The following is a 24,941-nucleotide window of genomic DNA, read 5'->3' as shown; positions in this document are numbered from 1 at the left end:
GAAGCTCCAGCGCGCTCATTTATGTCATTTGTGGCACACAAACCTCGCGACTGTGTCAAGCATAAACTAGGCTTAACCCTCCTCTGCGTCTCTAACCCTCCTCTCCTCCATGTGCGTTTGTTTCCAACGAAGCCGGTGAGAAATCAACCAATCAACTAGTTACAAGCCATTGATTTAACCAGCACTAGGACTCTGGAGCTGCTGGTTAATTAAGGTAAATATGGAGCAGAGTTTCTCTTTAACCAGCAGCTCTGAGATTGTATCAGTCCAACGGTAAAAACTCAGACAGAAAACTATATCCAGTGGCAGCTCAGAGGAATCTTTACACTTCCTGTAATCGGTGAACATGGTCGTCATCAGAGCTCCTGTGGTTGTAGCTGTATTGTTTCCCCGTGTGCTGCAATTTCTTTTCTTTTCTTTTCCTTTCACTTCACACAGCGAGGGAAGGTTTTTGTCTCACACCGACCGACACAAGGAAACACTGACACACATGTTTTTTCTTTGCTGGTTTGTCCTTGGACTAGTTTCAGATGAATGAACCGGCGCCAACGGCTCGGCTCAACGAGCTGAAGAAAAGCTGAGCTCAGAATCTGTACGTTTTTATTTGCAGCGTTCACACTTCACACCCTGCAGCTGTTGGTGTGTCGGCTCTCAGACCTGACCAGTCGCTCTGTTTTAATTTGTTTGTTTTATTGTAAAGTATATTATGTAAATATAAAATGCTTAGCTTTGATAATCTAATGATGTATTCTAATGTCCGTCTAGTGTACAAAATAATTCATAATGTTGCCCCTCCCCCATTGAAAACCTTTGTTAAACTCCGCTCTGAGCACTCCACCAGAGCTTTAAGATCTGTCTCAAGTGGAGATTGTAACATCCCTAAGCGTAGCTCTGCCTTTGCTCAATCTGCCTTCTCTTTTAAATCTGTCAAATCATGGAACAATCTTCCAACTAATCTGAAACTTTGTACAGACTTCAATGTTTTCTCCCGGGAAGTCAAACAATGGATCCTAAGAAATCAGACATGTCAGCATTAATCATGAGCCTAAATTATTCTTAACCTTGGCAAAGTGTGAAGTATTTTAATAACTGTATGTTTTGTTAACTGATATGAAATAGGACTATGTCCTGAGTGTTTGTGATGTGTGAGAGGGTGTATATGCATATGTGTATGGATGTTTAGAACGCTATGTAAATTGATAATTCTTATATTTCTATTGTTCTTATTCACCTGCCCAGGGACGACGGATGGAAAGTAGCTAGTAAGCTAAATCCGGTACAAGGCATCTCGTCTCATCTCGAGACTAATGTTATTTTGTACATTGTCCCTGATACAAATAAACTTATTAAACTAAACTAAAGAGCCGCTGCAGGTGTCACATCAACAGCTACACACTTTGAGTAACTAAATGTCTAAATATCTATGGGTGAAGGGCCTGGTGCATGCATACGAGGCAAACTAGTATTTCCCTTTATAAATCTAATAAAGAAAGCAGACAAACTAAGAGCATGGGTATTAACAACAGAACAAAGTTTAGGGATGGTAAGACTAACTTTTATAAATAGGGAACAAATAAATATTTGGAATAAGTTAGACTGTAAAGAAAGGCTGATAAAAACAGTGAAAATATTTAGCCAAATTGTCTGTTTTCTTCATTGGGTATTTGTTTTTCCATTAGTTTATTTTATTCTATTCTATTCTTCTTCTTATTTTTTGTTAATTTCCTATCTTTGAAATCCTCATTTGGGAAATACCAGTTCGCCTCACATGTATGTTTGTCTGTTTTCTTTATGGTTTGTTATTTACTGTGTGAATATATACCTGAAGAAAAAAAAGGCAAGGTACAATATCGCAAAAAAAAAAAAAATGAAATGACTGATTATGTTTGTGAAGGTAAGAAGAAGCTTTGCAATAAAGTATTAAAAAACACACAACACACTTTACTGAACCCTGTTTGTCGTATAGAGTCAGTACAGAAACATTATTTAACACCAGGAGACATCTAGAAACAGCTCATCCTATAAAGACACAATTTATAAACATTTATATTAATATGATTATTAATTCATACTTTGAATCATGTCAATTGTGATTTCTTTTTTCTTCCGCGGCTTCGAAAAAAAGGAAAACAGATCAGTCACAACATGACAACCTGCCCTGTTTGTTGTTATTGATTATCCCATGTTTATGGACGTTTCATAGCAACAGTTGAAGTCGTTACCCGCCGTCTTGATTAACACTTGAGCGGTCTGATAGTTGTTTGCTTGGAGGTTTAAATCAAGTGTTTTTCCTGTTTTTCTCTGTGTTCTCAGGACAAACAGGAGCGGAGCAGCTGGTGGAGACGAGCGGGAACAAAGGCAACGAAAAGACAACATCTGTTTGTCTGAGGAAACATCTGTCTCAAGCGGTTCAGAAGAAAAGAAGAGTGTGTGTTACCTGTAAGATCCCCCAGTCAGAGCTGTTGGTGGACACGAGGAGACCCTGCTCCCGGGACGTCCTGAACCTCAGAGACAGTCTGAAGTCCTGCTGCTCCTCGTCCAGCCTGTGGACGTACTTCAGATACGACTTCCCATCGAACCGAACCGCCGACTCTGAAACACAACGCGACACAAACAGCTGTGTTATTCTCAAATAGAAGAGATAATAGAGTCTCAAATAAGAGGTTTGAGTAAATAAAAGCCTCAAGGTCTCAATTCACTTTATGCACAGCTACACTACTTCCTGAAATAAGCCAGCTCGTTTAATTCCTGTCTTACATTATTGGACCAACTGATTAATCCAGGTGTGTCTGAGTAGTCACAGTGGTCAGACACACCTGGATTAATCAGTTGGTCCAATAATGTAAGACAGGAATTAAACGAGCTGGCTTATTTCAGGAAGTAGTGTAGCTGTGCATAAAGTGAATTAGAAGCCAGTTTCAGTTCAGTTCGGTTCTTGTGAATGAACAAAACCTCTCAAAGCCCACGGTCGCCTGTTTGAGCCGTTTCTAAGCTGCTTCATTCCTGCTGATAATTAAAACGTGACCGGTCCAACTCACGTTTGTTCAAACCCAGACTTACGAGTATTAATTCTCGGCCCGAACGCAGCCAAAGAAATTAAAAATAAAATACATAAAAAGGGAAGTCCGTGGTCCGACTCAATCAGAGTCATTTGTACATGTTTTAGACCTGAGAGTTGTTGCACTTTGATAAATACTCTTATAGGGCATTGTGCAATACAACCTGGTACCTATGCACCTCTGCACTTTAGCACTTGTCACTTTAACCCAGCACTTTATTTCCCAGAACGAAACTCTTTTTCTCTCTCTCTTTTATATGATGTGTAATGTGTACTGCTGTTGAACTGTTTTTATGTTTTTTGGGACTACGGACAGAAAATAGCATCTGATAGCTATAATCCGGCATATTTACATGTTATGTCCATTAATGTGCACTGTCCAATTCAAATAAACGTAAATATACAGTCTGTGGCCGGAGCAACACATTTATTTAGTACCAGAAGTTTAATCGGTGCAGATTAAACTTGTAAATGTTGCTGCTCTGGATCCAACTCTTTCCTTCTGTTCTGACTCTTTTAAACCGGAAAAACAGAACCATTGGAGAGGATTTTCCATCTTTGCTGAAAATCAAATAAAAGCCTGTCCCTTAAAGACTCCTGTCTCTGATATAAGACGGGTCAGTCCAGGCTGCGACTGGAGGATTTACTGTTCTTCTCACCACTGGACTGTAGTTTATATAACACTATAAGAGCTCAGGCGCTTCCTGTTCACTCAAACACTCTTGGACGTGAATGGAGACAGTGTCCTCACACACACAGACATGTTCATATTGGTGTGTTGTTGTTTTTATTTCACAGCTTAATAATGAACTCATTAATTAACTGACACTAAATTACCCAGTCAACCATTTTTAATGATCCTTTAATTGTTTCAGTTCTCTATTTATTTACACATTAATGTTCAGATTCATTGTTTTGCTCCGTTTATGTTATTTCAAAACTAAATATTCTTTTGGGTTTCACAAACAAGACATTTAAAGACTCTCAGAACTAATTAATCTAAACATCTGACTGACTGATTACATGATAATGAAAATAATTGTTCCCATTCTATTATTAATTAAGAACTGAAAACAAATTTAAAGTTGTTTTGTTAAGCCTTTGGGTGACAACTCATTTTACCAACTCATCTCATCTTGATTTTCCATTTATCAACTCTAATAAGTCAGACCTTTGTGTTAACTACGTTTTTTGAAGGCGCCACACACAGAGGAACAATAAACACTAATGTTTGTCAAATCCTCAGGCCACCGACTGCTGACACAAAGGAAAAATAAGAAAACACATTTCTCTAAAAATTTGTTTGATCTTTTTTTGCTGGAAAATCAGAACAAACTGAAGAAAAAACGACCAAAAAGATAATAAATAAATAAATAAAAACATGAACAAAGTAATCAGTGAAGTCTGGAGCAAGTTTTATCACGAAGTGCAGGAAGACGAGTCAGTGGATTCATGAATGGACAGATCAGATCAATGATGATTCAACTGCAAAAGGGAGCGAATCTGCTTTTTTTTTTTTTTTTTGTGCTTCTAAGATGAAACTTTAATGAAGCCTGTGGGAAGGTTCAGAAACAACATGTTCCCAAAGTCTGCTGCCGAAAAAAAAATTACTTCTCCTACAGTACAGTAGTCTACTTGCCAAAAATGAGTAACCGGAAATGTTGAGTACCCCAAAGTTTTATGTTAGAAATATATAGTATGGGTCCCCAGTATTCAGAAACTGCCGGATGCTAACTTATATATATTGGGCAATTAGCACAATTGACATAATTAGCATAAATTAGCATATTTGCCTATATGGGCAATATTTCAGCAAAATTGACTTGGCTGATCTGGGCAATATTGGAGTGGTTTTAGAGGTTATTGATGATGCTGAATCCATTTCTGACATTTTCAAAATTCAAAATGGCTGTCTAAACCGGAAGGGACCAGATTGAAATCCATCAAAATCGGCCCACTGGCGGTTTAAATCTGGTCACTACCGGTTTAGACAGCCATTTTGAATTTTGAAAATGTCAGAAATGGATTCAGCATCATCAATAACCCCTAAAACCACTCCAATATTGCCCAGATCAGCCAAGTCAATTTTGTTGAAATATTGCCCATATAGGCAATTATGCTAATTTATGCTAATTATGTCAATTGTGCTAATTGCCCAATATATATAAGTTAGCATCCGGCAGTTTCTGAATACTGGGGACCCATACTATATATTTCTAACATAAAACTTTGGGGTACTCAACATTTCCGGGTACTCATTGTTGGCAAGTAGACTACTGTGGGATTTGAACGCACACGGCTCTGAAGAGACTTTAAACGCACCGCAGTTTGTTCACCGGCTCAGCAGACTCCAGTAGAGACCAGTAGAGACAGGACAGTTAACCACACATAACACTAACAGAAAAGTTCAACTTTATAATCAAAAAGTAGGAAAATAATTCATTAAGTGTCGACTTATAATGGTTTTTGAAAATGTTCCTACATCCTCAGTCAAACAGTTTGGACTTTTACGACAGCCGTTCTCCGTTTAAAGAGTTTTCTGCGGCTGCAGCCAGTGTTGCTCTAATTAATTACTTTTCAATTACTTGAGTCAAGAAAATAAAATGTCATCAGTGCTGCACAACGATGTCAGTTCACAGCGAGAACCAAAGAAGCAGCAGCTGTTCCAAACGATCTCTGGCATCGATCGTTACAGCTCGTCTATTGATCTATTATCAATGCCTGGGTTATTGATTTAAATGAGGAGACAGGAGACAGGACATTTATCACTCATGATGCCAAGAGCTGCGTTTTTGTCCAGTATATTGTGGCTTTGTGTCTTGATATGTTGACGTCATGTATTTATTTGGTTATTTAAAGGAATAGTTCACCAAAAAATGAAATTCTAATTCAAAATTGCTGATGAATACTCCGGAGTAGTTTTTAATTCCTCAATGTGCATCTGGAGACCCGGGAGGCCGGTTCCTAGTCCAATAAAAAATTTATATGAGAGAAACCTCAACACTGCTCATCCGCTGCAATCCAAGTGTCCTGAAGGGAGATAGTCCAGAGTTTACTGGAAACAACCTCATTTAGGACATTTTTACAGCCTAAACAGTCCTGTATTGAATTTGTCTGGGCCGCGTGAACGTCAGAGCACAATACAGGACTGTTTAGGCTGTAAAAATGTCCTAAATGACGCCGTTTCGGGTAAACTCTGGACTATCTCCCTTCAGGACACTTGGATTGCAGCGGATGAGCAGTGTTGAGGAATATTAAATGGTTGTTGTGTAGTTTTATGGACGTTTTTGTGTCGGGCGCTATGACACTCATATAAAGTTTTGGTTGGACTATGAACCGGCCTCTCGGGTCTCCAGATGCACTTAGAGGAATAAAAAACTACTCTGGAGTATTCATCAGCATGAGGGGGAGTCAACTAATGACTGAATTTCATTTTTTGGTGAACTATTCCTTCAAAGAACTGAAATGGAAACAAGAAGCCGTTTGATCCCTATTTCAGAGCACGAACTGTCTTCACCATCTGTACTTGTGCTTTTTAAGACACTTGTTTTTCTTGTCTCACACGCCACCTCCACCTCTTTATTCAGTTCACCGTGGTTCAGGATCTGCGATAGTCAAAATACTGTGTTGATAACGCGTTCATGTTCTGGAGGAGGACGAGGACTCAACGAGCTGATACAGAGTTTGTCTCTCTGACTTTGACTTTGTCTCACTTAATCCTCAGAGGAATGCCGGTCCAATCACCGACGGCCATCTGATCACACGTTCAGATGTTCTGTGATCGAAGCCAGGTTAGGTCCCAGCGTGAAATCTGAGGATTTACTGCTCCGGTTCTGTCTGTGTATGTATGTACACACAACTAAACAACAAAAAAATGTCCGTCTGGCGTTCAAGAAAGCAGCAGGTCAGAGGCGCAGAGACAAATTGACACAGTCGATAGGCAGATGGGAGACGAGATGAGCTCCAGAAATGTTAAACTGTCTGTAGCCGAAGCTGTCGGTCTCTTTCAGTAACTGGTGGTTTTCAAGTACTAACAGCACAAAGAGAGAGAGAGTTGAACACACTGTACAGATGTGTTTAACAGCAGATGGTGGATAAAAACAGTGAGAGTGAAATGAAATAATAAAACTCTGTAATCTGGTTTGTTTGCAGCGATGCAGCGCTTCCACAGGAACAACGTGTCATTTTATTATTCTGCTCCGTTTATTATTCATAGTGCAGCTGCTTTTTTCCTCTTATTTACTGTAAAACCTCTGCAACACTTTTACTTAAATCCCCAGTCTGTAACTTATTTGGCTTTTTATTACCAAAAATCAAACCTGTCTTTCATAAATCCGTATTTCACTGAAGTGGAATCACACCCGCATACAAATGAAAGCTTTCTGGTTCCTTAGAATGAGTTGTTTCAAGTCGTTACAAATACATAAGTGGGCGACGCACCGAACCGAGGCGGCCATGTTGCATCGTGACCGTAGGTAACCACGGAAACGGCCTGTTAAAACTGTCACCACTGTGTAGTGTGAGGAAGGACGGAGGCACCGGTGTTGCATTCAGGTGCAGTCAGGCAGACGGCCGTCGGCAAACCGACCGGATGTCATTTTACTAAAACAATACCACATCACCATGACAACATGTTGTCAGGACTTGTTTACATAGACGCTTGTTTATCCTGTTACATGCAGCGTCTGTTGTCTGTCTGACGTCTGCCCCATTTCACGTGAATGCAACATCAAGAATACGTTCAGATATGCAACTGCACCGCTAGATGGGGGGAATTCCTACACATTAGACCTTTAATGCAGATAAAAAACAGAATAAAACCTAGGTAACACTTTATTTTAAGGGGTCCTTGTTCCTGTGTATCTACCTAATTAATTACAGTGTAATTACCTATGTAACCGTATGTAATAACATGTACTTACATTGTAAATGTACCTACCTTTTTAGCCTTGCTTTCAACTGATTCGTACTATTTCTATTATTTTGAAACATGCATTTAATCTAATTTATCTTATCTTCTTATTTATTTGTTTACTATTATTATCTTTTTTATTCTATCTTAATTCACCCATTCTTTTTTCTATTTTATCCCACTACACCTGCTTATTCTTACCTAGTGTCTTTCTGGTCTTATCTTTTTATCTATTTTACCTCATTTGATCTAGTATCTCTCTTATCCTCTCATTCTATCTATCTTATTTCATTTTACCTAGTGCCTTTCTCGTCTTCTCAATTTTACTTATTTTACTTCATTTTATCTAGTGTTTTCCCCACTGCAAATGAGTGAGTATTAGATAGCGTTTCCCCGATAAAATCCAATGTTCTAAAATTATTGTGTGAATGTGTATGTGTTTGCGAATCTATGTATGTCTCCCTAACATGTGTTCCCTATGTCTCCCAATATGTGTCCCCTATATTGCTTGTTTTTAACATGTAAAGCACTTTGAGCTGCCATGGGCATGAAAAGTGCTATACAAATAAAGCCTGATTGATTGATTAATTGATAATTACATAGTGTATTTTGGGGTACTTACGGGTCCTTGTTACACTTGTAATAAGAAATGCCAAAGTGGCCTCTCTCTTTGCACAAGCATTTCTTATTACAAGTGTAACAAGGACCTGTAAGTACACGAAAATACACTATGTATTTACAATGTAAGTACATGTTATTACATACGGTTACATAGGTAATTACACTGTAATTAATTAGGTAGATACACAGGAACAACGACCCCTTAAAATAAAGTGTTACCAAAACCTATTCTCCATGATGAAGGAACAAAGAAAAGTAGAAACGTGGCTTCACCTCTGTTTTCTCTGTTATGCTTTCAAGTGATTTTCGATGTCAGACACACACACACACACACACACACACACAGACGTACCGTTACATGGGCAGATGCTCTCCCAGGTGTGCTGCGGGGTGATGTAACCGGCTCTGGCGGTGGTGAAATGGCCCAGTCTCTCTCCCGTCAGCCGGACGGCGTTCCTGCAGCCTCGTGGCGGACAGCTGGTTCCCAGACAGCCGTTGTGACTCACCCTGAGGACGCTGAGGCTCAGAGAGTCCTCGATCTCTGAGATGATACCTGCATCAGAGGGAAACGTGTCCAGATTAACGGCTTAATCAGGTACAACTGATTCCTCTCAACTGGAAAAAGTTACACAGCTCCTTAAAGGGATAGTTCAACATTTTGGCAAAATGGCCCATTGCCATAATCCCTATAGTCATAGCAGTAGGTTCATTACCTTTATTTGTCGGTGTAAGCTATTTTTAGAACGGAGGAGCGGAGCGGCAGGCTGTTCAGAGCTACACTATGGAGGCTAATGGAATTTCTTGGTTTCCCTGCATCAAACTCATCAAATACAAAATCCCAAAACTCCAAAACGCTTTCGTGGACAAGTTGTGACCTGCACATTCACCACGCTATGAGATAATAATGGAACGTTACGAAACGGAGCCGTTTTCGAGGTAAATACAGAGACTGCTTGCTGAAAAACTGTCCCTGAACGCAACGCGCATCAGCGGTTTTGCATGAATTTACCTCTAAAACAACTCAGTTTCGTAACATTCCATTATTATCTCATAGCGTGGTGAATGTGCAGCTCACAACTTGTCCACGACAGCCTTTTGGAGTTGTTGGATTGTGTATTTGATGAGTTTGATGAGGAAAACCAAGAAATTCCCTTAGCCTCCATAGCGTAGCCCTGAGCAGCCTTCTGCTCCGCTCCTCCGTTCTAAGAATAGCTTACACTGACAATTAAAGGTAATGAACCTACTGCTATGACTATAGCGATTATGGCAATAGGCCAATTTGCCAAAATGTTGAACTATCCCTTTAAACGTGAAAAATTGAGATTCACAATACGTGGCTCCTCAGATAACTTTTTCCATTTACCTCACAGGACCATCATAACGTGCTAATCTTTCTAAATGTTTTTTATTTTCTCGTTACCATGTCTATTACTGTACTTGGTTTTCTTGTAGTGTCCTGTTATGTTGAGCTGTTAACTTTTTTTTTGAAAAAGCCGATAAAAATAATAAATAAAAAATAAAAATAAAAAAGCTGATTACAGGTGAGTTCTGGGGCTCAGCTGCTGAAGATGTTTAGTTGGCTGCTAATTAAATAAATTCACGTCAGAGTCTCCAAACCACAAACGTCTTCAACAACACCAGGACAAGTCGTTAGATTTGTCGCTAGTCGCTTTTGACAAAAAAAAGTTGCAAAGTTGGCAGCACTGCTTTGACTTTCCTATTTCCTGTTTCCTATTTCCCATGAACGTCAATACGTGACTCCTACTAGGGCGTGTATGTGCAGAATGAATAATCCACTCTATTCGGCCGTTTATAAGCGCCCTCAGTCGTTCATTAAAGGTGAACCCATCTCCATCACTGAGTCATTCAAACTGCTCGGAACACACATCACCAATAACCTAAAATGGAAAATCAACACAGAACACATCTACAAAAAAGCTCAACAAAGACTCTTCCATCTCCGACAGCTCAAAAAGTTCAGAGTCAGGTCCCATCTCCTGCTCCGTTTTTGCACAGCCATCATTGAAAGTATCCTCACCTCATCCATTACAGTCTGGTTCAGCAGTCTTGATACACTTTCAAAGAAGGAATTACAGCGCATCATCAATAGAGCATCCAGAATCACTATAAGCTGTACTGGAAGCAAATTCCACCAGCCTGGCTGTGTGGTCATTAAAAGAATCAATCAATTATAAGTCGGCGAAGACTACCTCTTTCAATCCGATTGGAAATGTAATCAGATCCGGGTGAATCGAATCCGCTAAGGTGTTTACATGAGACATTTTGAATCGGACTGACCTATTAATCTGATTATAAATAATACAATGTTCACCTGGGAGTCTGTTGGTGGGCAGAGGCTGGGCCGGTCCGCTCTGCGGCCGGTGGACCAGCAGCGCCTCCAGGACCTGGTGCTGCTGCTGCTGCAGACTGGCCAGCTGCAGCTCCTGTCGGGGCAGACTGAGCTCCTGGCCCAGGCTGCGCTGCAGGCCTCTCCAGTGATCCCCCAGGAACTCCTCGGGCGTCATCCCCGCCAGCTGCAGCGTCAGGCCGCCGTCCAGCGTCCTCTGGTCGGCCGCCCACACGTGGACTTTGACCCCGGTCCAGACGCTGAACTTCCCGTCGCTCACGCTGACGTTGAGAGAGTACGATCCCTCCTCCAGGTTCTCGTCGGCCCAGATCTTCCCGTCGCTCAGGTCCACGGAGAACCTCCCTCCGTCGGGACTCTCCGACACCAGCCGGTAGGCCAGGACGTCCTGCAGGTCCTGGTCCGAGGCGTGCAGCTTCCCGATGACCCGGTTGGCGAACAGCCCCCCCGACGTGGTGATGAAGACCTCCAGAGGAACCACCGAGGGAGGGTACTTGCTCTGCTCCGTGACGTTGATGTTGACCACACAGATGGAGGAGAGGGGCGGGTGTCCGCTGTCCGTCACCTGGACGCAGCAAAGATCTCAGTTAACAGCAAATCACTCTGATAATGATCTTTTTTGATTTTCTAACTGTGATGTGCTGATAATTCACAATAACTTCTCAATCTCTAGTTTCAATCACTAGTTTCCTTTCCTAGTGTATTTATCATTAGATCAGACTCCAGGTGAATCTACACTGCTCAAAAAACTCAAAATCTTACCAAGAATATTTGTCTTATTTCTAGTCAAAACAAATCTAATTATACTTTAAATAAGACTCATCACATAAAAAAGTAGCTTGTTTTTAGACACTTTTTTTTTTTTTTTTTTTTACTTCTTTCAAGCATATTTTCACTTGAAATAAGTAGAAAAATGTGACAGTAGAGCAAGTTTACTTTCTTATTATAAACACACAAAAAAACTTGCTTTCATTGGCAGATTTTTCTACTTATTTCAAGTGAAAATTAGTTTGAAACAAGTGAAAATGATCTAAAAACAAGTTAATTTTTAGGTGATGAGTCTTATTAGTGTAGAGAGATTAGTTTCGACTAGAAGTGAGACATTTTGACAAGAAATTAGTTTTTGCAAAAATTGAGTCTTTTTACACTTATAAATACTCATTTGACTTTTTTTGCTATAAAAAGGCACTTATGTTGCTTTCTTTTTTGTTGTTGTTGTTGAATTGTTTTTGAATCTTTGCGTATTTTTGGGGGAGGTGTTTTGTATAAGCCCATATGGGGTTTTTAACCTCCCTCGATGTTCCTATTCTTGTTTCATTACCGTTTTTGCAATTGTCCTTTATTTATATGGTGCAAATGAATAAAACTAAACTAAACGGCACGATCAGCGGCGGTTCAGTCCTCTCTCTGCCAGGCGACAGGGTAAGAAAGTCTGAAGAAGCAGCCTCACTGTGCTGCAGGAAGGAACAAAAAAAACCTGATGAGTCACAGTTCTCTAACACTGATTAGTTTCACTTTGATACTGATGATGTCTCCGTCCTCCTCTCTCCTGTTTGTGTGCAGCGATTCTCTAGACGTTGTGGAGTTGGACCAGAGGGAATCTCTCTCTCTCTTGTATCTGAATATCATAACTCTGCAGTTTTAAATCCTTAAAAAACATTTTCACCGAACCGTCGCCCACTGATGTGCATATTCAGCTGAACTCAGAAACGTCTTCATTTCATCATCTCAAACGGCCGTGAACACTCTGACCTCTCAATAACCTTTTTGTTCCTTCGGTTTTTATTAAGGGAGCTTTAAACTGAAGGAAGGTGATTAAGGATTCAAGTTGAGCTGTTTCTTCTTATACACTGCAAAAGCTCAAAATCTTACCAAGAATATTTGTCTTATTTCTTGTCAAAATGTCTTTTCTAGTCAAAACAAATCTCATTATACCTAAAATAAGACTCATCACATTAAAAAGTAGCTTGTTTTTAGACACTTTTTACTTCTTTCAAGTATATTTTCACTTTAAATAAGTAGAAAAATCTGATAGTGAAAGTTCCTTGTGTTTTTATACAGTAATAAGAAAGAAAAACTTGCTCCACTATCAGATTTTTCTACTTATTTCAAGTGAAAATCTGCTTGAAAGAAGTAAAAAGTGCCTAAAAACAAGCTGCTTTTTATGTGATGAGTCTTATTTTAGGTATAATTAGATTTGTTTTGACTAGAAATGACATTTTGACTAAAAATAAGACAAATATTCTTCGTAAGATTTTGAGTTTTTGCAGTGTATAAGAAGAAACAGCTCAACTTGAAGACAAAGAACTTGCTTTCACTGGCAGATTCTTCTACTTATTTCAAGTGAAAATCTGTTTGAAACGAGTGAAAATGATCTAAAAACAAGTAAATTTACTCATATGAGTTACATTGAGTGCCGTGCTCCTTTCCAAAGTTTTAGTCAAGTGTACCGGCAACTCGGTTTGTAAAAGCCGAGTTATGATAAAAACCTCCAGATTGTGAGCTGTCATGAGTCTTTGATCGTCATCTATTTCAGTTCTGCTCGTCGTAGAGTCCCCAAATTTACACATAAAGGTGTGTTAAAGTGTCTATTTTCATAATTAAAAAAAAAAGCAAATAACGTAAAATTACGCTTTTGGCACTCAACGCATGGGAACGAAAAATGAGAAATTACGTGGTTGGCACTCAATGAGTCAAAGCAGAAGTAAGCGATATTTTTGTGTTAATATAAGTCTTAAATAGTTGTATCTTCCGACAGCAATCACTTACATAGAGTGTTTGGACCGAAACACGGGTCTGTCAGTCACTCTGCTCTGCTCTGAGCCCAGGAGAAAACTTTTCTTGTATCCTACAAGTTTTATCCAATGAGGAGAGAGAACGGCATAAAGGGGCAGTCCTCTCTGTGTGTGCAGACAAGGGATGCGCGTGAATGTGGTGACGTAGGGACGAGGACCAATAGATCCATGACGAGGGCGGGGGCTGCTAACTCCATCGGCTGACAAGAAGTTATGGTGCGTTCAAGGCATGTTTTGACAAGAAATTAGACAAATATTCTTGGAAAGATGTTGAGTTTTTGCAGTGTATCATCAGGTGTGGTATGAATTTACAGCTCAAACTGTTCATACAGAGGAGAGACTCTGCTGCGCCAGCGCGTCGTCACTGAACCAGCACCAACATATCTGGACATCGGCTTCCTCAGAGTGTGACCGTCTGTGACATTTTCATTTTATAATCACAAGTTTCCCACAGAGACGTGAAGTGAAGTGAAGTGAAGTGTTGAGATGTGACAGATGTGGGATCGGATCGTTTGTTTCCGCTGTCGTCTCACCTGTATCTTGAGCTGATGCCTGGGTTTGACCTTCTTCCTGAGCGGAGCCGAGAGCGACAGCAGGCCGCCCTGGTCCACGTGGAAACGCCGGTCTTCGTTGCCGCTGACGATGTGGAAGGAGAAGGGCGGGCCGTTCTTGGGCGTGTCCTTGTCCATCACCACCAGCTGGAGGATGGTGCTGCCCACCGACTCGCCCTCCTGCAGGACACACAGTTCATTCATCTCAATTATTTTTAATTTCTTTTTTTTTTATTATTTGTTCCAGCCAAGGTATTTTCACGATTTTTTCCAATAAACAAACCAAAACATAACACTTTCTTATTCGCTGGTTGGAAAGAAGGAGGGAGAAGATACATCTTATATCGCCTGCCCATTACTCAGGACATAGTTATTCTGAAATAATCTGTAAATCAGTCACTGAGCAAACAATACAAAACAAAACAAAACAAAACACACAAACAAAGTTTCAATCTGACATTTTTGCATCAATAAAAAGAGTTTGCGAGTCATTAATTACTTTTGTCATAAGTTCTAATTGTTATTTCTGGTGCAAACTGGTCTTTGAAATGAAATATTCTCCCGGTGTTCGTCATCCTCTGAGCTTAAAACAAACTGTTTTTGTAGATTTTCTGGTAATACCTTTGTGTTTCAGTATTCCTGATTCAATCAACAATCTGTTGGTGTGTTCTCTATATCCCATGTTATGAATAATTCTTGCTTTTCTGGTTTTATACTAACCTTACACAGACTTTACGTGTGCGTTAAATGCTCCGAGACCAGAGATCTGTGTGTGGGGGCTGCGAGCCAAAATAAAAAAAGATAAATAAATTGAACTTCATTCCTCTCGGCACCAGGTCCGATCACAGTGATGGATCACCTACCCGCAGCCTTAAAGAGCTCTGCATGTTGATTTTCTTGCGCTACTGACTTGGAGTTGTAGGTTATCAATCTAAAAACTTGGAGCGAGCTTCAGGAGTCGACTCACAGTTTGGAGTTAATGGACTGAAACATGAAACACCTCTGTTTTTAAAATTTCAATTAAAGCACCGTCTTTCAAAAACACACTCCTGGACCGTCAAGGAAAGTTCAAGACAAGTGTGTGTGTGTGTGTGTGTCGAGGTTGTGCAGGTCAGTGGTTTGAGCAAGGCATTAATGATGGAGGAGGTTCACATGCTTTATTTCTTTGTGGGCGATTGGGATGCAGCAGGAGGCAGCGGCTCACACATGGAGAGAATAAGTGATGTCCAGTGAAGGAGCTTTTTCTCTTTCAGCTCCACGTTTCTTCACAAACTGAAAAACGCTTCCCGTCGTTCGTCTTCATCTGCATTTCCACCGCGGCTTCCAGTCACGGGAAGATTTCCATCGTGGGTCACTGATTCCCGTTTCCCCGCTGGAAATAATCTCTCTCATAAATGCCGAGTGAGGCCTGGAGCTCGTTGTCCATGCGTCTGTCGTACACTTTTCTTCTGAGGTAGAGTTCTTCTCGAATCACAATGAAAGAAGAGTCTTGGATTGAAACAAAACCGTCGTTGTGCAGCTGCGGCTTCTGGGTAAAATAAAGTGCAGAGAGAGTACTCGGCCAATCAGAGATGTTGACCGAAGATCCTGAACCTCCATCTGACTAGGAATGATTTTGTGGGTAGATCAATTAACCAAGATCTAAATTTAAAGCAGACATATTATTGTATGCACCTTTTCCACAAATTAAAATAGTTCCCAGGTGACATGCTTTGGTCAAAATACCTCAAGGATCAAACTTCAGAACGGCTGGTTCTAGCTATGCCAAAAATAATCGTTGCAAAGATGCATTGAGATTCTTAATGGGACGATTCTGAATCAATAATTCATTCAAGTTTGATGATGTTGTTCACATACAGATACAGCGATTTATGTTATTTTAAAGCACAACACCAAGATTTACGTTTTGTTTTTGAGAGATTAACAAGTGCACCTTTAAGTAGGCTATAGGCCTTTTTCTTTTTCTTTGTGTGTTCAGACTACAAGGAAGCTGCTGTATTGTGGAAATGCATTCAAAAGATATTTTCGATTTAATTTTATTTAAATAAAATCTTATCACATTATTTTTTACAATTAATATTAATTTATGAAAAAGCCATGTGTGGCACCATAGAAAAGTGAGGATGTGATGCATCGGAATGCATTTCAATGCATCAAAATGCATTGTATAATCAAATTGAACTGAACTGTAGACTCGTAGAATCGTAATCGAAGTGAATCGTGTGGCCAGTGAAGATGCACACCACTAGCTGGTTTCAGTGTCTGTCCCTTTAAATGCAAATGAGCCACTGCTCACCAGGCCCCGCCCCCTCTACAGGTTGCAGGTTGCTACATTATGCAAATTCAAAAACTATTGACATCATTGTCAGACAACTGAGGAACAGCTCATAAAACCACAAGGGTTTCAACCTCAGGAGCCTGAAAACTACTGATTTTTTTGGGTCAATTCTCACATTTTGGGGGCCGGAAGGTAGAACACATATGTTAAAGAGCCTTCAAAAAGTGATATTTATGTTAAAGAGCCTTCAAAAAGTGATATTTCCATAACACATCCCCTTTAAACCCTGGTTCTTGTGATTGGAAGCTCCTGGAGAAAGTTCCTGCGGTGGAAACGAGGTTCATGACACATCACATCCTCTCTGTGGTGAAGATGAGCCGCTGCTGCTGTCAAACCTGATTTCATTCTGTAATTCGTCTTCCTCGGAGCCGTCGACGGCAGCAGAACCAAACACATCAGGAACCTGAGTGGAGTTTAATTCTCTCAAATTTGGGGAGTGAAACGTGTTCACATCACATTCGTGTGATTATTCATGTGTCTGTGTGACGTGTTGAAGTGAAGACAAACTTCCAGTCAGCGTTTTCCAGGAGCGCAGGTATCAAGCGATGATTTATCACCGCTCCCTCTCCACATCACCTTTCCATCTGCTGCTGTCAGAGAGGAGCTCAAACTCTCCGCGGAGCGCCGGCGACAGTTGAGCCAGTCGCCGAGGTTGGTGTCCGACAGCGACTGGCGGTCGGAGAGACGACGCTGCCACCGGCGTCGTCGTGCAAACACCTGCACCCGGACTGACAGCTCCTCTCTGGGTCGGAGTAACAACCATCTGCCCGACAACGCTTCCTTCACGACGAGGCCAAACGATGGGGAACTGGCAGGGACGACTTTTAATTGCGTCCAAAACCACAGCTGGAAGAACGAGGCACAAACACACACACACACACACAGGCCTGCAGGCAGCGACGTCACAAACTCTCTCACACAGAAGAGGAGGTTAAATCGCCTGTTAAAAGTTTTTCCACACCGGCGGCGTCGGCCCTGTTATTATGGGATGTTAGGTGAAAAGGTGCCACTGACGTCCTGCAAGCAACACACACACACACCTTTCATACAGTTCTCAGGTCAGACTTTATTGTATGTACCTCTCCTTCACACACAGACACACAGGCCCTGTCCCATTTCCCCCACTTCCACTCGATTTTGACCGTAGGATTTACGATTTAGGGGTCAAAAATGACCGGAATTCTCCTTTAAATCAAAGGGAGGTCGGAGGCAGACTTCGAAAATAGTGAAAGATGAAATGACCCACGATACTTTGTGAACTCTTTCCGTTATTGTGGGTGCCACCAGCTTTTCAGGCGCATTATCGCCAGATTCGCCACCTTCTGTTTCCTGCATTTCTTCGTCATTGATTTGTCAAACGAAGGAAGATCATGAAAGGCCACGCGAACAGCTGGAGACGGCATTTTCAAACATGAAGACACTGTTTGACGCCCTGAAGAGGGTTAAATAACCGAAACCTTGGCCTTTTAAAGCAGTACTAAAGAACTTTCAGTTTTGGTTGAGTTTGGCGGCGCCTGTGGACCAAAGCGGTAGTGTTTTGCCTGAAGGAAGACTCCATTTCCCATGAACACTAGCGTGAAGCCCTGTAAATATCCTGCATTAAAATTAACAGAAGACATCAAAACTAAGTTTCTGTTTCCAGTGGATCATTTCAAAGTGAAAACACAAACATAATCCATTGCTAAAGTGCAGTTTTGCCTGTTCCCTCCTTGTTGTGACTCGCAAAAGTGAAAGTGAAACTTAAGTGAGAGCAGGGTTCCTACCATGCTCCTTAAAGCTGCTTAGTGCCAGAGAAAGAGATACAGACCCCCTCAGACCACGACAGAGGTGTCATTCAACTTGTTGTAAGTCGATGTATCATCACAAAAGTTATAAAAATATTTTATGAAGAAAAGTTGAAAAGTTACTTAGTGCTGGTTTAACAATAAATACTATTGCAAGTAAGAGGAAAAGTGTTCGGGAGTTTCTAGTCCACGTGTGTCTCCTCCCTCTCCGACGCACCTTTCTGCCTACCAGTGAGCAATAGTTTTTCCACTGCAACGGACTACGGCACGGCCTCTACTTCTCACTCCATCGTCAAGGGGTATCTCCCTTTGGAGGCCACTCGAAACCGAGTACTAGTGTTAAGGGAAGAGAAATGGGATTGGGCCACTCTCTCTCTCTCTCTCACACACACAGCTGATCTTCCTGCTGCTTTGATCCACACAGAGAAACTCTCTCTCTCTGTTGTTGAACTCTCCGAGAACTCCGACTCCTGCTCAGACTTTTTTATTGAGTTGTCAAATTTCACACATGAATGCAGCCGCTGCCTCCTCCTCCTCCTCCTCCTCCTCCTCCTCCTCCTCCTCCTCCTCCTCCTCCTCCTCCTCCTCCTCCTCTCCCTCCTCCTCCTCCTCCTCCTCCTCCTCTCTCTGGGAACCAGGGGGTGTTTTGTTGGAGCTGATGAACAGACGACCGCGGGTGAATTTGTTATTTTACATTTCACTTGTTGACTTTGTGTCGATGCGGTTTGTTTGTGTGAGGTCGGCGTTTTCCCTCCGACAGCGGCGGCGGCGGCGGGGGCGGGGGGGCGGCGGGGGGCCGACAGTTGTTGAACTGCTGTGGGCTGTGAAAAGTGGCTGGTTCCTGAACACAGCACAACACAACACAACACAACACAAAGCTGCTTTTTCTGCCTCAACCACAAAAACACCCTGAAAACAATCTGAGGAGGCGCCTACGGTGTCCCGCAGGCGCCAAATCAATTAATAAAAACAGAATTAAGGCAAAACGACGACCGGGGGGCAAACGCTTGATGGATTGTTTTGAAAGCAAATGGGATGAAACGTTTTTATGACTGGTTTAAATGAGCCATTCAGTTGCGCTCAAGATGTAATTAAATAGAGAAGAAACAGTGGGATTTTTAAAAAGTTAAAGTTTTCTAAAGTCAGCACTTCCTGTTGAGAGTAAAGCCCTATTCGCACGGGATTAGTATTACCTGGGGATGTCTGGTAATTTGTAAATTACCCCCCCACGTCTGTGTTTCTTGTGGTGCATTCGCACGGGATAAGTGAAGTCTGTATTTTACTGACATTAAGGCTCTGATATGACGTCAAAGCTGCACATCGTAACATCCGCTGCTGTCACATCCATGTGCGAAGCAAATGTAAATAAAGTGCAGTTGTTGTCGCAATGACAGGCCGTCACGGCATTTGTATTAAGCCTGTTGAAAGCCGCATGTCATCCATCTCAAAATCCTCCTAAATTTCGCTCTTTTTATGGATCTGAACTGTTTATTATGAGCCCGTGTTTGCACCTGAAACGCCTTCGAAAATGCCGCTCATAATTTCCAGCGCAGCCTCCATGTTTCAACCCGTAGGCTACAGTAGCTATGGTTTCAACCGGGGAAGAAGTAGAAAAGGCGTGCAATAAACACAACAAAAACAAAAAATGCCCCTCAATTACTGAGATGCAGATTCGCACGGGACTAGTTTTACCACAGGACGTCGGTCTTTGGTGAAATATAGTAGGTCATTTGCGGGGGAATTTTTACTTTACAAATTACTGACAGGCCCGGGTCCCCAGGTGAAACTGATCCCGTGCGAATAGGGCTTAACTCCCATGATGCACCGGCTCCTCCGACAACGCCTCCTTTTCCCTCCTGGAACCTGCTGTGAGTGGAGAAGTGCAGGCGTGACGTTAAAACATGGCGACGTACCTGCAGCGTCAGACTGTGGTTGACCTGGGAGAAGACCGGCGGGTTGTCGTTGACGTCGGCGACGGTGATGGTGATGAGGACGGCGGACGACAGCGGAGGATCTCCTTCGTCTGCCGCCTGCACCGTCAGCGAGTAGTGAGGAGTCTGGATGGAGAGGAGGCAGAGGAGGAGAGGAGGATGGTTGGGTTGGTGTTTACACCTGTTGAGAGGAACAGGCTTCTTCCACCTGAGCTCCTGTCAGCCGTAAGCAAAAGTGGTTTTAAAAATAAACTGAAAAATGTGTTTTAAAGTGTTTTTGTTGCTGATGATGTGTGATTGTGTTCTATGTGACTGCTGATTTGATTTGTATGATTGTGATTTATGCGACGGTTTTGATTTGATGTGCTCTCCACGTAATTGGAAACGAGGCGTTTACCCTCAATGACCCTCGAGATCTAAATAAAGGTTAAAAAAAGAAAGAAAGAAAGAAAGAAAGAAAGAAAGAAAGAAAGAAAGAAAGAAAGAAAGAAAGAAAGGAGATAATCTAGTCGTCTCTCTGACTGATGGCTAGATTTTCCGTATACTTATATACTGTATATATATAAAAGAATAATTATAAGGCTACGGAAACCAAACTAATTTTATTTTATAGCGATTATACACTTATATAAATATATTCATAGGTAGTATATTCAGATTTTGCTAATAAACCTCAACAATTATTACACACTGGACCTTTAAGTATTGTGTTGTATCTGCAGATCTTTAAACTGTTTAACAATTTCTTTCAATATCTGGATAATTGTAGTGTGTTTTTTTCATGTTGGTTTTACTCTGTATGTTTTTACTGTATTTGTAATTGTATGTGCTGGACTCCAGGGAAATAGCCATTGCTCATAAAATGAAGAAATGGCTACAACTGAACTGAACAGCTGACACAGACACACACTGACCTCCTCTCTGTCCACCGCCGTCCTGACGCTGATCTCTCCGCTGCGCGGGTCGATGCTGAACTGCTGCATGGCGTCTCCGCTGACGATGGAGTAACGCAGCAGGTTGTTGACGGGGCCGTCGTCGTCGGTGGCCGTGACCTGCAGCGAAACACAGGGAGCAGGACCATGATGCTTTGCTCCACGTTCACAAACTCTCTCTCTCTCTCATGTCCTCGTCTTTTCTTTTGATTTGCAGTGATGGAAAGAAAATAAACGGTGTTACTTTTTTCAGTCACGATTAATCAAAAAAGTTCCTGTTTTCCCCTGTTATAACAGCATTAGCGTCACAGACAATAAAATGTGCTGTTACCTGCCTCAAGAAGTCCCGTCACAAAATAATACACCTGTTAAAGTGAAAGTTATTTACGCATTTTGTTTCAGTTCATCAACTGGTCAGAAAAAAGCCGTTAATCTGGAACTAACCAACTCACTCAGTCGGCTCTTCCTCAGCACAGACCTACCAGATGTTTGGATCAAGGTTATTATAGTTTGCTTTTTTATTTCAGTTTAGTTGTAGTTAGTTTAACAAATGTTTAAGCAGTATTTGTTTAGTTTTTATTTTTAATCTAGTCTTAGTCTTAGTTTTTCAGGTATTAGGAGAAAGCCTCTCTGAAGATGAACTTCCTCATCAGGTTATTATCTCCCTGTGGGTCGGACTCCAAGTCGTCCCATGTTGAGCTGTAGTGTTTTCTTCCTGCAGCTTTAGACATCTCTAACAAAACTAAAACTAAGCTGATGTTACCTGACATTCACTTTAGTTTGATTTAACTATAATAACCCTGGTTTGGATCAGCGGTGTGTGGAAGAGGTGGTTAGTTCCAGATAAACAGGAGGTTCGGGTTGGGGGGGGGGGGGGGGGGGGGGGGGGGGGGGGGGCGAGTCCTAGTAATTTGACATATTTGAGCATTTATAGTAACGCAATAATTACTTTTCCTGTTAAGCAGTTACTTTTATAAAGACGCAAATGAGATCTTGAATCAATGACGGAAAAAACGACATGATTCGATGATTAGTCGACTAAAGACAAAATCTGACAAATCAGATTCGACTATGAAAATCCTTAGTCGAGGACACTCCTAATGATGATATTAACTTAACGACTTTTGCTCCTTTAATAATTTCATATTCTTATTGTAGTTTTACCTTCAGCTCTTTGAGCTCATTCATTCTGAATGAAACACTTTGAATCTTGTTTCTGTGACGTCGTCAGCTTTTCTTCTTTTCTTTGACTTTGACAACAAAAACAGTTTGTTCCCATTGTCTCAGGTTGTTTTTGTCTTTTCTCACAGAGATCAACATTTAATCAAACATTATCACTGAGCCAAGAAACTCTTTCAAACAAATCAAACAAAAGAAGAAGACGGGCAAACGACACGTCTCTCCTTCATCCTCCTCTTCCTCCTTCAGCTCAGTAACAACAACCAATCATATCGTTCTCTCACTGACGGACGGACGGAGCAGTTAGATGGTGAAAACGTGTGTGTGTGTGTGTGTGTGTGTGTGTGTGTGTGTGTGTGTGTGTGTGTGTGTGTGTGTGTGTGTGTGTGTGTGTGTGTGGAAGCAGGGACGGAGGAGAAATGTCAGCTATGAAGCCATGTGATTACAGCCTCATCATGGAGCCGTGGTGTGACCATCACGGAGCCACTGAGCTGTGTTATTGCTGCGTTATCTCTGCTGCCGGCCTGACAGATGACGGCTGACATGTAGCTGCTGTGTGTGTGTGTGTCTGTGTGTGTGTGTGTGTGTGTGTGTGTTTTACCTGTTGTTTTGCACATGAGCGTCTCTGACATGTTGCCAGATCATCTCGTTCTGCCGTGTTGTTTCTGTTGTGCATCTAATTATTAAAGTCTTGTTTCTCTTATGTTGAACTGAACTCAGCGTTTCTGTCTAAAACTTTTTATTCATCCATTAATTTTCCACAATAAACACTCAAAAAACAATCAAATATCTCTGGTACATGACTGGAATCCTTAGAGACACCACTGAACTCATATAGTGTAGAGTAGAAACAGTATAAACTTTGTGTTTTTCCAACTCTGAAACATCCTGGAAAGACATTACTATCCGATTGCAGAGCGCCTGCTCTCCCCGCCACAGAAACAACCACTTAACAAAAATAAACGGTCACAACAAGGAAAAAGTGTTTGTTTCTGTGGCGGGGAGAGCAGGCGCTCTGCGATCGGATAGTAATGTCTTTCCATGATGTTTCAGAGTTGGGCTATCTGAGGTGAGTGACTACATGCAAAACACAAAGTTTATACTGTTTATACTCTACACCAGTGGTTCTCAAACTATTTTAAGGATCAAGGACCCCAAAATTGACACAAATTAGACCACGGACCACCAGAAACACCAGAAATACACAAATATTTGTTCCGAGACTGAATAAAGTTTTGTACATTCAAATTAGGGCCAATGGCGTGACTTTTTGGAAACATTATAGAGAAATTCTCTGGAAAAAAGTGGTACAATTTCTCCAAAAACATTCAAAGACAGAAGAAGTGGTAAAATTCTCAAAAAAAAAAAAGGTTAAACAGTGTTGAGTGTTCCCACAGAGATAGAAATATACTGCAAGTGTGTGTGTGTGTGTGTGTGTGTGTGTGTGTGTGTGTGTGTGTGTGTGTGTGTGTGTGTGTGTGTGTGTGTGTGTGTGTGAGAGAGAGTGAGCGCTCAACACAGTAAATGATGTTCTGGAGGGACAGATAACGAAGCAGCAGGAATATCCTTCATTTAAATTGAACCTTGGAAATATATTTAATTTAAAGTAAAAATAATTTAATTCAGTGATTCAATTAAAGATTCCTGAGGTGATGAACGAGCGTCGCTCCGTGTGCACTTCAAGAAACTCACGACGATAAACTGTTAATTTGTGCAACGTGACCTTCACCTCCGCTGTCAGTCACCGTGACGTCAAGCTCTCTGGATTCAGGTCAAACACCAGATTTAATCGTCGTCAGTGTGTTTTCTACTTCTCCTCCTGTTCATGAAGCTGAACACTGAACATTAGTTTATATTCCTCTCGTCTTGATGGACAAATTGATTTTCTGTATTTTTAATGACAGATCAAAGTCTCAACAGCTGCTTCAGTTGTTTCAGCAGAAAGAGAAAAATATGTTTAACTGCCAAATTATGGATTTCAACCAGTGAGGTACTGATCTTTACGCTTTTCAAAATAAAAGCTCATCTGCTGCAGTCAACATGTCACAGACTCTGACACTCAATTGTGAACCTTTATAGTCCAATAAACATACAAATACAGTGTATATATGTGTGTTTGCGCATGTGTGAGTGTACAGGTGCATCTCAATGAATTAGAATATCATGGAAAAGTTAATTAATGTCATTAACTCAATTCAAAAAGTGAAACTAATACATTGTATAGATTAATTAAATTAATTAATTTTCATTGTAATGATTATGGCTTACATTTAATACACGTGTTGACCTCTGTGCATACTAAGTGGCCTATAATTGCCCATATATGGCTCACTTGAAGCCCGCCCATCTAATTAATGACAGAGGTGTGATTTGCCTGCTACCTGTCACGCCAGTTCTCTAGTTGCCTGAGGAAAACCACTTTGGTCGAAACGTTGCATTTATCAGTTAAACATATGGGAGCCTTAATCCAGTGTG

At 41.3% G+C, this 24,941-nt stretch overlaps 1 protein-coding gene across 1 annotated transcript in view; it reads right to left on the bottom strand.

The window, feature by feature from the left end:
* fat2 (FAT atypical cadherin 2) overlaps positions 1 to 24,941 on the bottom strand; it is a gene marked incomplete at both ends in the record, with an annotated part of 141,756 nt that overhangs the window by 30,941 nt on the left and 85,874 nt on the right. The window contains 6 exons of the mRNA XM_083980395.1: positions 2,438 to 2,592; positions 8,944 to 9,144; positions 10,924 to 11,521; positions 14,285 to 14,482; positions 20,338 to 20,481; positions 21,270 to 21,407. Coding sequence (XP_083836521.1) covers positions 2,438 to 2,592; positions 8,944 to 9,144; positions 10,924 to 11,521; positions 14,285 to 14,482; positions 20,338 to 20,481; positions 21,270 to 21,407 — 1,434 coding nt within the window. The remainder of the gene's footprint in view (positions 1 to 2,437; positions 2,593 to 8,943; positions 9,145 to 10,923; positions 11,522 to 14,284; positions 14,483 to 20,337; positions 20,482 to 21,269; positions 21,408 to 24,941) is intronic.

The sequence above is a fragment of the Trachurus trachurus genome, assembly GCF_905171665.1.
Source record: "Trachurus trachurus genome assembly, chromosome: 10".
NCBI lineage: Eukaryota > Metazoa > Chordata > Actinopteri > Carangiformes > Carangidae > Trachurus > Trachurus trachurus.
The sequence above is the reverse complement of the archived record's forward strand: the minus strand, read 5'-3'. Positions and strand labels throughout refer to the sequence as shown.